Genomic DNA, 15,075 nt, shown 5'->3' with positions numbered 1-15,075 from the left:
TATTAACAACCACACCTAAAACAAAAGCAAACTAAGAGGACAGCTAGATCAGGAGCAGAACCATAGAAATGAAGATCACATGGAGGGTTAGCAATAGGGGAGTGGGAGAAGGAGAAGGGGGGAGAAGGTACAGAAAATAAGTAGCATAGATGGTAGGTAGAAAATAGATAGGGGAAGGGCAAGAATAGTATGAGAAATACAAAATCTAAAGAACTTGAGACATGTGGTCATAAACTAAAGGGGGGGAATGGTGGGGGAGTGGTGTGCAGGGTGGAGGGGCATGAAGGGGGGAAATAGAACAACTGTAATGACACAATCAACAAAATATATTAAAAAAAGAAAACAACTGACTTCATGTTAAAAAAAAAGTAAATATGATCCAAGTATTATAGAAAGTAAGAGCAATCATCTCAACATGTATGCTAGAGTTATCAACTTTGTACACATAATTCAGGAAGATTTTGAGAGATTTCAGTATAATCTAAAAATGACTTAGCACTTTCCTCTGGTAAAAAGGATGTTCCCAGCTTCTGGTAGTTGACTGTAACTCTGAGCTGAAAGTGTTTCTATTTCAAAACACACATGGGTAAAGTTCTCGTGTGGGAACTGAAGTGTGATGGTCATTTACCCTGCAGTTGGTCCCGATCCAGAGGGGCCAACTGATAAGATACCAATAATAAGTTCGGACAACATGTTTTGTTTAATAGACTCTAACTATTTATTTAACAAAATGGAAATCTCTAACATCCGGCACTTTTCTACATTAAAAATTTCAGGGAAAGAGACCTGTGTTCTACAGCATATATTATTACAAAAGAGTTCATTATCAACTGAGAAAGGTGAAAACACTTTCTCTAGTGATTAGTATTCATCATCCTTTAGTGAAGTGAGGTGACATTTTTCTTGTGGAAAAAGTCTGTGTTTCTTGTCAGAGGAGAGGTTTCACAGGCACAATCTTCCCTCTTCACTCAGACCTGTGGATTTCTTTTACTGACAAAGCAGTTGGAAGTCCATTTCTCTATTTTGGTTCCCAAGTCAGGTCCACACCCTTTAAATTAAGGGAAAAATTCAAACATGTGTAAACCTCAGGGTGGAGCTTGTTTTTCCATCATCTTCCTTCACACACTGCCCCAGGAGGACACGGTTTCTTGGTGGTTGTCCTCACGTGTGGATCACCATGCATGTGGCTATTATTAGCGAGAAATGTGTTGGACATGCTTTGAATGAAGTATAGCATCCAAGGGAAAGATCAGATCCCCCCAAATTCAAATTATTGCTCCTTCAAATTCTGAAAGCTCGAGATCACTTGTGCCTCGCAGAATCTGGGGGCTCTATCCCCAGGTGCAAAGTGCATTTTCCAGGTTTCTCCAGGGCAAAGGCGGGGTGAACACCCTCATTAAACCTGTGCCTAATGATGAAGAGCAACTGCCCACTTCCCGCATTTATGAAGAGAAGCCTCTGGTTGGTGTGGTCCAGCAGAATGCCCACTCGGGCGGGATGCTCAGTCACGTGGACGTCACTCACAATGCCACTGTAGAAAAATGTGTATCTGGAATGAAATGGAACGGAAATTAGAAACTTTGGAAATCCTGAAGGACCATGATAAAGAAAGTCACTTGGAGATAAGGAATTTTTTCAATTATTAGCTTCCTTCCACAGCAAGCTGCAGTGATGTCGTCCCGAGGACTTTAACCAGATCCCTCCCAGATGCTCCAATGCATAGCGCACCCCAACAGATGAGCATTTTTAATGATTTTGCTCCTTCTACATTAGCAAGTAGTCCCAGAATAACCAACATATGTCGATTATGATTCTTCTCAACATTCTAATTCTCTCCCAGCTGCCCACGTGTTTTAACTGCCACATTCATGGTGTGTCATTCTTTTGAATAAAGTCCTTTGAGGCTGCCATGTATTTTTTAAAGTACTGCTGGTTTGTCTTTCATAAAATGTGTTGATTTTACAGTTTAAAGATTTATAATAACTTGCATAGAGCTTTTATGAAGTTCAAGACATATTTTAGTATTTTTGCCCTGCTTCCATCTTTGTAGAAGCTCCCCTTCTTCCAAACCAACTTCCTTTTTCATCTTCTCCATGTGTTTGCAGCCTTACTGCTAATGGGGTTGCCTTTGATTTAGCTCTTCACTTGAAATAAATTTAATTCTACAAGTATTCATATGGGCATATCTGTGTGTCCAGCACTCTTCTAGGTCCTCTGGGAGTATGAGGACCAAAGCCTACTGTTTTTGACCCCCAGGACCACCCCTCCGCTCCCCCCCCCCCCCGGCTCTGCTGAACAGGAAGGAGAAGTTGATGATGACTTGAACACTGGCTACAGCTGAGACTTCAGCTCGGGGCCCAGACTGGTAAAGTGTTCACTAAACACATCTAACGGGCCTGTTTTGGCTGTGAGAGGACAGGTCCCAGGCCAAGTGGGGAAAGAGAAATTACTCAACGGAAGCAACTAAATTGCTCTGTGCCAACAAGTGACACAAATTTGGAGGTTTTGCCTGACAATCCTAGAGATGGAACTTGGGGCCCTGAAAGCAGAGGGAAGGAAGAAATGAGATAGGGAAGGAAAAGGAGAGAGGAGGGAATATTCTGTGGATGTGGCAGGGCTGAGGAATGGGTCCCTGGAATCTGCGTTAGTGACTCTGGTGTGGAAAAAAAGGTGAAGAACTTTGAAGACCTTGTGATGTCTCTTTAAGGCCCAGAAGCTTAAGTGTCGGTATATTTAGAAAATGGCCGTTGGCAACTTCCTTGCAGAATGAAGCTCATGTAAAAGGGCAAAGGTTAATGGGAATGGGAAGATAAGCAAGGCTTAAATGGTGATAAAGGAACTTGGAGAGCAGACAAAGGTTGCAGGTGGCAATGATGGCGACCAGCAGTACGAGCTGGGGCTCTAATAGGAGGCTTGGGGAGCAGAGGGGCTCACACTCAGCCATAAGAATGGTCAGGCTGCACAGGTGGAAAAGCGGGAAAAGGAGATCCAGGTAGCAGGGGCACCTGAAGCAACAATGAGGTGGCAGAATAAGCCTGTGTATTGTGGAGAACATCACCAACTGCCTGACAGGTTTGGAAGGGATATGTGAATGACATTAAGAATATTTCATGGATAGGTAAGTCAGGAGCCAGGAACTAGCCACTTGTGACCACTTAAAATTAATTAAAATTAAATAAAATTCAAAGTGCTGTGGTTCAGTCCTTCTAATCACATTCCAAGTGTTCAGTAGCCACGTGTGACAGCATTTTCCTATTTTTGCAGAACGTTCTATTGCACAGCACTGGTCTAGAGTCTGAACGCCCAAGTGAGCCACATTCCTACCCTGACATAAAAGGCCCCTGGTGCCCACAGGCCCAGCCCCAGGCAGCCCCTCCCCACCATGGAGGCCAAGGAGGCAAAGACCTTCCTTGAGGATTTGGCTCCGCCAGCTTCACAGGGCCTGGGATAGGCCCTGCCCTGCTTCTGCCTCCATTTCCTCCTAACTTCAGCAGTTTCTTCTCCAACCTGAACTCTGGCCTAAAACTAGGCCTGTCCGCTGGGGGCCTGACTCATGGTCCAGCTTCTGCCTGTTCCTCCTTGGGACTGCTGGTTCCTTGTCAAACACGGATCATCCAGAAGCCTGACTCTAGACACGTGTGTGACCCCGGAGCTGCCTGTGCCAGGACCCCCACTGGGAGCTGGACGAGCCCCGGGGATCTCACTGCCCGCCCAGACAGAGCCCAGGCCCCTTCCAGCCCCCACTGCTCATCACCGCTCCCGGGTCACATTCCTTCTGACATCACCTCTTCACTGTGATCCCACCTGATTCTGATACCACTGTCGATGTTTGTAGCTTTTTGAGCAGAAAAGGATGGGACATGATGAAAATGAGGTTTTAGAAGTGGTTGCCAGTTGTGACGTAGGAGAGCTTGGCGTGGGTGGGGACTAGAGGAAGGGTCCAGGCATGGTGGCTGTGGGCGAGCCTGGTAAAGCAGGCGTGACGCCGTGACCCAGGGCAGTAAGGTTAGGAACGGGCTGGTTCTCTTTCTCCTTAGACCCTCTTCATTTCTGCTTTCTGGTGTGACATCTGAACGCTTGGATTCCATGCAAGTAGAATCAAGAGTAACAGTGTTCGGTTTAAAATCAGGAAGCCAGACAAAGTGAAAAACATAGGAGTGTCTGCTACAGCCGTTTCCTCAGCATCCTAAAGGCCAGGAATGTTCTATTTGAAACATGAAGGCACTTGAGACCTGACCCCTCCGAGCTGTGATCACACAGTGGGCATACTCTTCCTCCCAGAATTTACTGAACCTGCCCTGGACCTGAAAGAGCTCAATTCCAAAGTCGTTAAAATGGTTGAACAAGACATAAAACTCTGTTTTCTAGAGTCTAGAGATTTGTTTTCAGAGGCTAATCTTTGGTTTGCATTCTAAAGGGTTCAAGTGTCTAAAGACTTTTAAAAATAAAATCAATGTTAGTTTCACATCTAAATCTGATTATAAATTCTAGGTTTGTGTGATTTTTAATGCTGGGCAGGGGCTCAGTCCTTAAGCATTGCATAATGCTGAGTATCAACTAATCAATCATAATTGCTCTGACTTGAAATGTGACTTTAAATAGCTCTTGGAGATGGTGTCCTTATGAACCATGTCAGAGAATCCAACTGCCAAGCAGGATGCACGAAGAAATGTGCAGCCAGAGACTGCAAAATGCCAACCTGTGGGCTTTTGTCTGGGAACTTCTTAGAACTGATGGCTTTCTTTTTAAAGCATTACATTTGAATAACATCCCACATTGTATGATACTTTACAATTTCAAAGCTCTTCCCTGTAGCTGATTTCATGTGATCCTCACAAGCCCAAAAGGCAGCAGACCAGGCATCGCTGTTCTCTGACAAGACCGATGAGGCCTGTGCTCCAAAGGTTAACCAGCTTCTGGTAAGTAGCTAATAGGAGGACAGAACCAGGACTGAAAGCAAGCTTCTGGCTTTCAGTCCATTGCTCCTTCATTGGACCATGCTGTGAGCATATTCAGACCATAACATGGCTGCCCTTAATTCTCTGAGATGGACACAGGTTAATGGCTTTTTCACCTCGACCAACTAGACAATACTAATAACACAGACCAGACAGAGGTTTGCAAACATTTTCTCTAATGGGCCAGACAGAAAATATCCTAGGCCATTTGGTCTCTGTTGCAACTAGTCAACTCTGCCATTGTAGCACAGAGCAGCCATAGATAATATGCAAACAAATGAGCATGACTGTGTTCCAATGAGAGTTTATTTACATAAACAGGCAGTGGGTCATATTCAGCCTGTGAGCTACAGTTTGCTAATCCCTGATATGAACCAGCGAGGGAAGGGTAACGGGGATCCACTTCTTCCTCACTCCTGTTGACTCCCCCCCAGGGAGGGAGCCCGTTTAGCACTACCCTGTGGAACGTCCCCACTCTGGGACAAGTTTAGAAGGAAAAACTGGCCATGCATGGCCCAACAGCTCCTTCCTGCTGCCTATTTCTTGATTAGGAGCATCCAAAGGAGACACACATCCTTCTCTGCTTCTGCAGGGACCAACTCTGCCTCTATCTATTAATAGTGTTCAATATTTTTTTAAAAACAACAACCCAAAAAACAAAAAACCCCTTGCTCTCAGGTATGAGCCACATTCTCTAAAATTGGCTTCCTCAGTAATAAGAATAAGAGCTTAATCTCCATATACCTGTTTGTCTTGTTTTCTTTCTTAGTTGGCTCAGAACTTGGGCAGGGAAGTAGGATGCCATTTATTAGGTCCTTGCAGTTCTCTGCTTAGACATCAACCCATGACACTTTGATGAAGAGGGGAGGAGTGGGGCTCCAGCTTACCTCTGCGGCTCAGAGCAGTGCATGTACCACGAGGTCTCCCCTTGTCCCAGTGCACCGGCCTGAACAGCCGAGCTGGAGCAGATGCCGAGTCGATACGCCGGGCAGTCTGTGACTGTGGTTTCCCAGTAATGCTGGCCATAGGCAGGCAGCTCTTCACCCAGCACTGATGGGATTCTGCAGGCAAAGTGGATCAGGACTGGCTAGCCTTTATCTCATAGACATCAGCGTTCACGGACTCACATACAATTTAAGCAGGACTCTATCCTCGGGCACTGCTGGAACTTAACTAAAGACACCTGTTGTTCATTGTGTCCCCAATCTTGACTTGATTGCCACAGAATTCCCTAAACTCTCAAAATGCATTTGACATATTTTCACTGCCATATACAACATGCATGTACTGCACACTGCCTCTCTTGAAGAAGCTGGCAACCAGAAAATAACCAGAATAATGCAGGACAAAGAAGAAATGGCACAACATCTGCTTTTAAAGCAGTTGAGAGAATACAAGGGAAGCAGGTGGGGCGTTCTAGGAACACATGGCTTGCAAAGTCTTCTTACAAATCTTGCAAAAAAGACTCTCCAAAACCCTTTTTTAACACTGAGTTCCAGTGCCTGCTGACTTAACTGGGCACAGAAACCAATGAGGTGCTGCTCTTGGACAGCAAGACAGCTGGTGAGGCTGGCGCAGAGTGGAGTGTGGAAAGCAACCGGGTGTGATGAGGTGATGAGTGTGCTTTTTAAAGGCTTGTGGTCAACAGTCTTTGGGACTCTGGCCTCTTGGGATTTGTAGTAGGTGCACCTGAAAGGTTGTTGAAAGGTCTCTTTTTGCTTCACCTTAGCTATTTTTATAAGAGGCACTGGGAAAAGAACTGAAGCACTTTCAACTGCTGATGGGTAACATTGTTTGCATGAACTACTCAGTGTTGCTTTAAAATGGCTGAGACAGCCAGGAAGCATTTTTAATTTAAGCAACGTTAATATTCAGTCATCACCCTTCTCCCCTTTAACAGATGAGAAAATGATTAAGGCAACGGAATGTGTTTCACTTTCCATGTCTTCCCCCAACCACAGTTCAGAGAGGTGGCCACTGAGAGGCCCCTGCTCTCTGGAGCAAAGCCTGCCTCCCTGACTTCTGGGAGAGAATTTTTAGGTTAACCAATAAATAAAATTCTATAAAATACAGTACAGTTATTATCAGTTATTATAGATGAGCTCTTACCAACCAGTCTATTTCTTTTATTTTTGATTTTTTGAGAAATTTTAAGAAAGACAAAGAAGCCCAATGTATTCAATCTAAAAATATTTTTTTCTGAATTTTACTCATTAGTGTATCTTTCACATCTACAGTGTTCTGGGCCCCATGTTAGATTCTGGGGACTCAAAGGTGCAGACTGTGGGGCTGCTGCCTGAGGATTATTCAAAATTGAGCGGCTGACAAACGACTCTACACGTGTTCAGATCCTTTCACAGATCAAGTCAAAGGGTTCCAGGGCCCAGAGAAGGCTTGGCCATTTCCAGGCGCAGGTAACACCTGAGCTGGGCCAGATGCAGGTGAATAGCAACCTGAGAGGACAGCCGTGCTGTCCCTGTCGTTCAGCTCAGTGCTTCACTGTGAGCGCTTGCTGGCAGCCCGTGCCGCACTGTGTTTATACGGGTTAGGGCTTTCAAAAGCCTTTCACGTATTTTCTTCCACTTGACCCTTAAAAATAACTGTGAGCGATTACGGGCAGATTGCAGAGCAGACTCCTCACTGTGCGCTCAGGTTTGAGCGCTAGAGGCATTGGGGATGGGCAGGAAAGCCTGCAAGTCCTCCATGTGGCCAAGCTAGGAACTCCACAAACGCCATTCTCCTCTATTCCTTTTCAAGTGGATGGATGCAAAATCTGATTTGCTACTGAAAAACAACAGGAGAATTAACCCGGACTCTTTTTTCATTATACCAGAGATAATACCTTAAAACAGCCTATGTTTTAAACAAACCACCTGTGCTTATATTTCCAATAAAAATATTGACAGTACCTCTGTCACTTTTCCCCCTCCCAGTAATGAGCCATAACGAAACTGTACAGGTGAGCACACATTTGTATTCAGTACCACACATCCAGGCATGTTCATTAACCCAAAACTATGCACAGTGAGGCCACAGGGAAGTGACACGCCCTCCAAATATTCTACTGCAGACTTCCTTCTACTCACTCTGTCAGCCGTCTTCTCTCGGAGAAACTGATCATGGTTCCATCCGCGGAAATCTGCAGAGCAGGATGAGCTGTTTCTCTCAACAAGCGAAATCTGGTTCCTATTGTTTTCAGAAAATAGGGTTATAACATTGCCACAATGTCAAGTGCTGTCCCTAGTCCAAGTCCCATATTTCAGACCTTAATCTGCCCTTCTCCTGACATCAAAACAGCCCAGTGTTTTTAGATCCACAGGGAAAATTTCATAAGGCATTAGTGAGCATCAGTGCTGGTTACCTCGACTGGTGTGTGCCTCCTGAACTAGAACTTGCTGTGCTATGCAACGTGTGCTCCTTACACCAGAGCACATATCACCTGGACTTGAGCTAGAAATGCAGAATCCCAGGCACCATCCGAGGCCTACTGAATCAGACCCTGTATTTTATAAGAACCTCAGGAGATTCATGTGCACATTAAAGTTTAAAAATGCACTGGCGTGACCTGAAGGCGTGGTTCTAACAGTGGAAGGTACAAGCGCCATAGAGGGACCATGGGGAAAACAGTTCTGGGCAGGCAGTCCTCCTGTCTTCTCTTTGTAAATATCAGGCAGTCCCTAACTACATCACAAATGAGACCCGTGCATGAGTTTTTGCTGATTAAGCACATCACTTAACGTGCTAACTCAATCTTGTGCCATCCTTGGGTTTAGGATAAAATAATGAAATGATTGCCTTTCTATTCCCCATTCTTTTCACAATAATTGAGAACAGCCAAACATTTTTGTTGGCATAATCTGGATTATTTTCTCCAAAATGTCATTGAATAGTTTTATCACCTCCTTGAGTTATTGTTTACCCATTCAAATAAACATTAATTGACACAATGTGGTGTGCACACACAAACAGAAATAAGACAGAAGCTTATAATGCAAGAAAATAAGAGTATCCCCATCCCACACACACTAAAAACATACAAATCATAACACATTGTGGGGCAAACCAGAATCATCTGGGGAAATTAAACACACACATCAGGGCCCACCCTCAAGTTAATTATATCAGGATCTCCAGGAGTGGGGCTCAGGCACTGGTGTTTTTTAAGCACCCTGACAGACTGCTAGTGGGTAGCCAAGGTTGAGGCCCTCTAAAACAGAAAAATAAAAGAAACATCTTGACCCTTGACCAGTCTTGGGTGGTCATGCCGAAAGCCTAGCCCAGCCAGCAGTTTGGGGCCTTTAAGGGGTTGCTTGGAGGATGTCTTCGCTGTGTACAAAGGAGAAAGTACCTCTGGTGGAAATGAGTGCGGCTTCACTCTGTTCGCTTGTTCCAAATGTATTGATGGCTCTCACGTAGAAGAAGTAATTATCATTGGGCTGGAGGCTAACCTTCAGCTGGAGTCCTTTAATTCCAGAGAAAGATCTAAATACAAAGGGAGAACAGTAATCTTAAATGTAACGCAAAGTGTGCTCCTCACACCAGAAGCACAGGTCACCTAGAAGTGGGCTAGAAATGCAGAACCCCAGGCCCCACCCCGGACCTACTGAATCAGAATCTGTACTTTGACAAAATATGAGTCATCATATTTCAACCCTATAGTGAACAAACATCTTTTATTAACAACACAGAACTTATTTTTATTCTCTTTTAATGACCACCAGTGTTAGCAAGCAAGATTGTACAAGGTGGTCATTGTTTGCTAGGATTACTTTATGAAATCATTTCTGCCTTCGTCAACTTTTGTCCAACAGATGGCTTTCAAACTGCTCTGTGGAATAAAACCAGACAAAATTTTTTAATTCAGTATCGGTTAATGAATCTCCAAGGATATACTATTTTCTTTATCAATTTTTGGTTCAGGGGACACTTTTGGATTAAGATGATATTAAAACAATCTACAATACAAAATACCCTAATCACCTAGTAACAGATCTAGAACTGTGGGAAACTTAATGTGAGTGATGATTCTGTACATGGTCATCATGCTGAAGTTACAGAAACGGAGATCTCTAAAGAACACAATGTTTTTTAAAGTAAGCTTAATCCTGGCAAGACAAGAGAATTCTAATTGCCAAATAAACAATGCCCCCCAAACTGCTATTGCTAAAATTCCCATTTACAGTGAAAGAAAATGATGGTGGTGGCAGCTACTTGGCAGCAGGTGGAGAGTACACCGTAACAGCCCACCCGTTTAAACACCAATGGACTTGCTGGTTTCCAAGAGGGAGCTCTTGGAAGCTGTCAAGGAGTAGAGCAGTTTTGTGCCTTTTTTTCAGTTCTCTTGGCTCTGCTTGATATCATGGCCTAGAGCATTTATACAAATAAAGCGCACAAGTGTTCTTCCCTTTGGCCTCCATTTGAAGAGGCTTTGGAGAAAGTTACAAGTTAGCTTTTTACTAATGAAAGAATTCTTGCCCTGGCTGGTGTAGCTCAGTGGATTGAGCATGGGCTGCAAATCAAAGGGTCACTGGTTTGATTCCCAGTCAGGGCACATGCCTGGGTTGTGGGCCAGGTCCCCAGTTGGGGGTGTGTGAGAGGCAACTTCACATTGATGTTTCTCTCTCTCTCTCTTTTTCTCCCTCCCTTCCATTCTCTCTAAAAGTAAATAAATAAAATCTTAAAAAAGTAAGAATTCCTAACCCAAGTACTAATGACTGTTCCTGCTTTGGGGAGCTGTGCAGTAGATGGCAGCCAATGAAAACAGCAACACGGTGGCTTTCACGTTCATTCTCAGGAGAGGGTTTTGTAAACATCTGTTTGCTTTGTTGTTTTTGCATTTCTTTCTGTTTGTTTTGCTGTTTATGAACATACCACAAAAGCTTCAGAATCAAAGAGTTGCCACCATTCATAGATTTTTATCAAGGTTGTTTCCACTTCTGTTGATTTATTTCACTTATCACTACCTACCTTAGACAATAGCATGGAGAACCGGGAAAAGGGAAAAATGTAATTGACTCTGAACACAAATTAATTTATAAGTTTTTAAAACCATAAAATCTTTACAGAATAACAAGCTTCCTACCCTCACCCCTCCATTTCTAAAAGCACAAAAACTCCAAAGTATTCCTCAGAAAGAAGACGGGAAGGGAGAGGAGCAGCCTGGGTCTATTTATGTATCTGCTCTTTAGTGCCCCTGTCTGGGAAAGGCCAGTGAGTATAAACCCCTGCAATGTCATTGGTTGTTATTTTAGAACATACCATCTGACCAAAACCTGGGGGAGCATGCTATCTTTAGATGTGCTGAGAATGGGTCCCTACAACTAAGCCACATGTCCACCGACAACTAATTATGCTTCACTTAATTAAAGAAAAATATGTCCTACAACTGAGAATTTAATTCCCAACTAATATCTAGAATATCATTCTGGGGTAAATGCATGACTTATTTAATTTGAACTGATGTCTGAAGAGGTGTTTTAAATGTATATTATGTATAGTAGGTAGTAAAATTATCGTCTCAATAAGCACACTGAGGTCTGAACTGAATTTCAGACTTCATTCACTCATTAAATAAATACTTATTCATCACTTATCATGTGCACAGCCCTTCCTCTGCCTGAGGAGAAGTTAGATAAATAAGGAAATTTCATCTCTAGAAACTACATAGAACTTAATGACTTCATTTTGAAATGATGCAATTATTAAATGCCAAGAATGCTGTTTTGGGGGGTGTTTCTGCTTAAGTTTTATGAAGTTTGTCAAGGAGGAAATTCCACATATATAGTCAACTGCATGCTCTGTTTACTAAGGTATATAAGCCAAATGTAAGATCAGATCCTTCTTTCGGTGCCGGAACAGGTCATGCAGAGTTCACGAACTTGCACAATGACCTCACTGAATCTGTGAAACATAAGCACCAGGCCTTTAAATGAAAGTAATACAAAGTGTGGTAGTGTTGCATTGTTTATAAGTTGCCATCGTATGATCAAGAACCAAGAAGAAAGCAAAAATGCTTAGATATAAATGGCTCATTTTCATGCCTATTTATTTTTTTGTGTGATCTCACTTAAATGTCATAAAAGCCTTCGTGTCATCTGTCCCTCCTTTTTATCCAAATGAAAACTTCAAAATTTTTGAAACTATATATATATATACACATTTTTTTAAATTTCAAAAACAAAAATTTGTTAAAATTGCAACTGAATCCACATGACTTATAATGAGCCTGCAGAATTTGCCAAATACAAATTCACAGAATATTCAAACTGAGGTAAGTGATTAGACGGCTAATGAAACCACAGCAAACTGTTGGTGTTTAGTAAGAAGGGATTTTAGCCTTATCGTGTTCTGACTGTTAGAAGCCTAGAGCCAAGAGTAACATTCAAAAGACAACAAGAAATGTGACTCAAATGATGTCTCACTTGGTGTCCTAAGTGTGGGATTTGCCTCCAAGTGCCACAATGCAGTGGAGAAGGAGAGCCTTATGTGTGTAGTTTCCAGGAATGTGAGGGAAAGGAAGTGTCTAGAAGGCCTGACTCATCCGCAAATTAGCCTGCTGCTATCGCTGGTGGAACGTAAGCACACTGTGGAGCAGCCACAAAGCTCTGAGTCCAGCAGGTCTCAGAGGACGCTCAACCTGCCCATCCCTCCACTGGCAGGACAGAGGACCTTTGTGAAACTCCAATGCTGTAAAGAAGACAGAAACAACTTAAAGGAAACCCACTGTTTCCTCAGAAGTCTGAAGAGCAACCATGTGAAAGAGACTGATCACTTCTGGGATTTTGTTTGTTTGTTTTTTGTTGTTTTTGTTTTTCAGAAGGCAAATAAGTGGAAGCTACCAGGAGGCTGATATCTGCTTAATATAATGAACACCCTTCTAGCTCAAGCCCTTTCATTCTTTAGTTTTCACAAGGAACGATCGAAAAGTTTGCCAGATGCTACAAAGTAAAAAAAAAAAAATTAGTGCCATGATGCTTAATGAGAAAATAGTAAAAGCATTCCCATTAAGTAAGTCAAAGGGACAGACATGAGGTTAAAAAATTGGGAGATAGGAGGTAAAATTGTTACTATTTGCAGATGATATAACTTTATTTAGAAAACATAAGAAAATTAGCTGAAAAGCTCTTATACAATAAGAAAACTCAGTAAGATGGCTATGTGTGAAACTAAGAAATCAAAAGCCTTCATATACAAATAACCAAATAAAGATAAAACAAGAGAACGGAAAAACCCTTACATAATAAGAAAACTCAGTGAGATGGCTAGGTGTAAAACTAATATCCATAAGAAATGAAAGGCTTTCATATAGCCCTGACCAGTGTGGCTCAGTTGGTTGGGTATCCTCCTGCAAAAGGTCATTGGTTCAATTCCTGGTCAGGGCGTGTGCCTGGGTTGTGGGTTTAGTCCGCAGTTGGGATGCGTGCTAAAGACAACAATTGATGTATGTCTTTCACATTAATGTTTTTCTCCCTCTCTCCCTCCCTTCCCTTGTCTCTAAAAATAAATAAAATCTTTTTTAAAAAGCCTTCATCTACAAACAACTAAATAAAGATATAACAAAAGAAAGACCTTATTTAAATAGTGGCACCACAGAAACCCCCTAATAGCCAAAGCAACCTTAAGAAAGTAGAACAAAATTGAAGGTATCACACACCCTGCTTTCAAACCACACTATGAAGCTATAGTAATCAAAACAATATGGCAGGAAGCACAGGGTATCTGCAGGTCTCTCCTCATGGCTCCATCTTGAGGGCTATGCCAGGCTGGTGCCACGCAAGAGCAGCAGGAGCAGAAAGCACTGTCTACTGGGAGTTAGACAGGGAAGTACAGAGCCGATGTGGTGTGATGGGCTCCCTCCCTGGGCCTCAGCACTCAGACGCAGAACCCCCATGTCCCCTCCCAGCTGAGCCTGAGCAACCCCCAGGTTCTCCCATACCCTCTCCCTCCGCCCTATTTTCCTGCCCTAGTTGCCACTGCTACTTCAGCAATGGAGCCACCATCCTGCCTCGTGCTTGAGGCATCCAGCCCCAACCCCAGAAATGCGGACCCCACCTATGAGGAAGACTATCTCTAAGAGCACCCCAAAACTGATAGGTGGCAGGCTGCATGCCCCTCTCATCTCAGGTGGCTGGTACATTAGGGGAAGGACAAAGTGGGTATCTTGCAACATCCAGATGGCATAGTTTTGAAACAACTACAGCCATCTCTAAAGGGCCCAAGAGAGTTAGAATTCTATAATATGGTTTACACTGCTGATTGTACTGACAGTGTTCTTTTATAACTATGAAAATATTTGCTAAAATATGGCAGCATCTGGTCACCTCCCAGTACACCAAATGTTTTATACATAAAACTAGATGACATGACCCATAAATTTAATAATAAGTCCCATATAATGGATGTAAAGATAGGGTGAAAAATCTCCGATCCTTTTGCCTCATCTGAGAAGATTCAGCAATGGGTCAACAAGTGCCCACTAACGGTAGAGATCTGGTTCTTGGTGCTTGGCATGAGTTTATCATGTTCATTCTGATCGCTATGAAACACAAAACCAGCACTATGGAAGAAGCTTAACAAAAGAAACTCTAAAGGGTGGAGTTTCCATTTTTTTTCATAATGGATTCTGCTTAAGAAAAGATGCTATTGCTGCCAGTATTCAGAATGTTGAGAGTATCCTGCAGTGGTTTGAAAGCCAGAAGCAGTTTAACTTTTATGCAAGTTCATTACTATTTGTTTATGAAGGTTCATCTCAGCCAACTACTACAAAATCAAATGACAGAACTTTGGCAGAAAAGTTTTTGTCCAAAGAACGACTCTCAGACACATATGTACTAGAGTATAATAATAACTTTCAAGTGTTAAGTTCCACAGCGAATGGAAAAATAGAGGCTTCAGTAGGCAAAAGCTCATCCAAAATGTATGCTCGTCACAGAAAATGTATTAAAAAAAGCATCGCAATTACACTTCACTGAAAGTTGAAAATATAGCCCTGGCTGGTATGTCTCAGTGGATTGAATGCTAGCCTGTGAACCTAAGGGTTGTTGGTTCAATTCCCAGTCAGGGCACCTGCCTGGGTTGCAGGCCAGGTCCCCAGTTGCGGGCATGTGAGAGGCAACCT

The 15,075-nt window shown here is 43.0% G+C and overlaps 1 protein-coding gene across 1 annotated transcript in view; it reads right to left on the bottom strand.

The window, feature by feature from the left end:
* Positions 1 to 694: 694 nt before the first annotated feature.
* CMYA5 (cardiomyopathy associated 5) overlaps positions 695 to 15,075 on the bottom strand; it is a 93,297-nt gene continuing 78,916 nt past the window's right edge. Inside the window, 4 exon segments of the mRNA XM_037130785.2 lie at positions 695 to 1,549; positions 5,846 to 6,019; positions 8,045 to 8,144; positions 9,307 to 9,440. Coding sequence (XP_036986680.2) covers positions 1,303 to 1,549; positions 5,846 to 6,019; positions 8,045 to 8,144; positions 9,307 to 9,440 — 655 coding nt within the window. The 3' untranslated portion in view covers positions 695 to 1,302.

This window comes from Artibeus jamaicensis, unplaced genomic scaffold (assembly GCF_021234435.1).
Source record: "Artibeus jamaicensis isolate MK-2021 breed Jamaican fruit bat unplaced genomic scaffold, CSHL_Jam_final contig_373, whole genome shotgun sequence".
Taxonomy (NCBI): Eukaryota; Metazoa; Chordata; class Mammalia; order Chiroptera; family Phyllostomidae; genus Artibeus; species Artibeus jamaicensis.
Note: the sequence above shows the minus strand (reverse complement) of the source record. Positions and strands in the feature narration are given on the sequence as shown.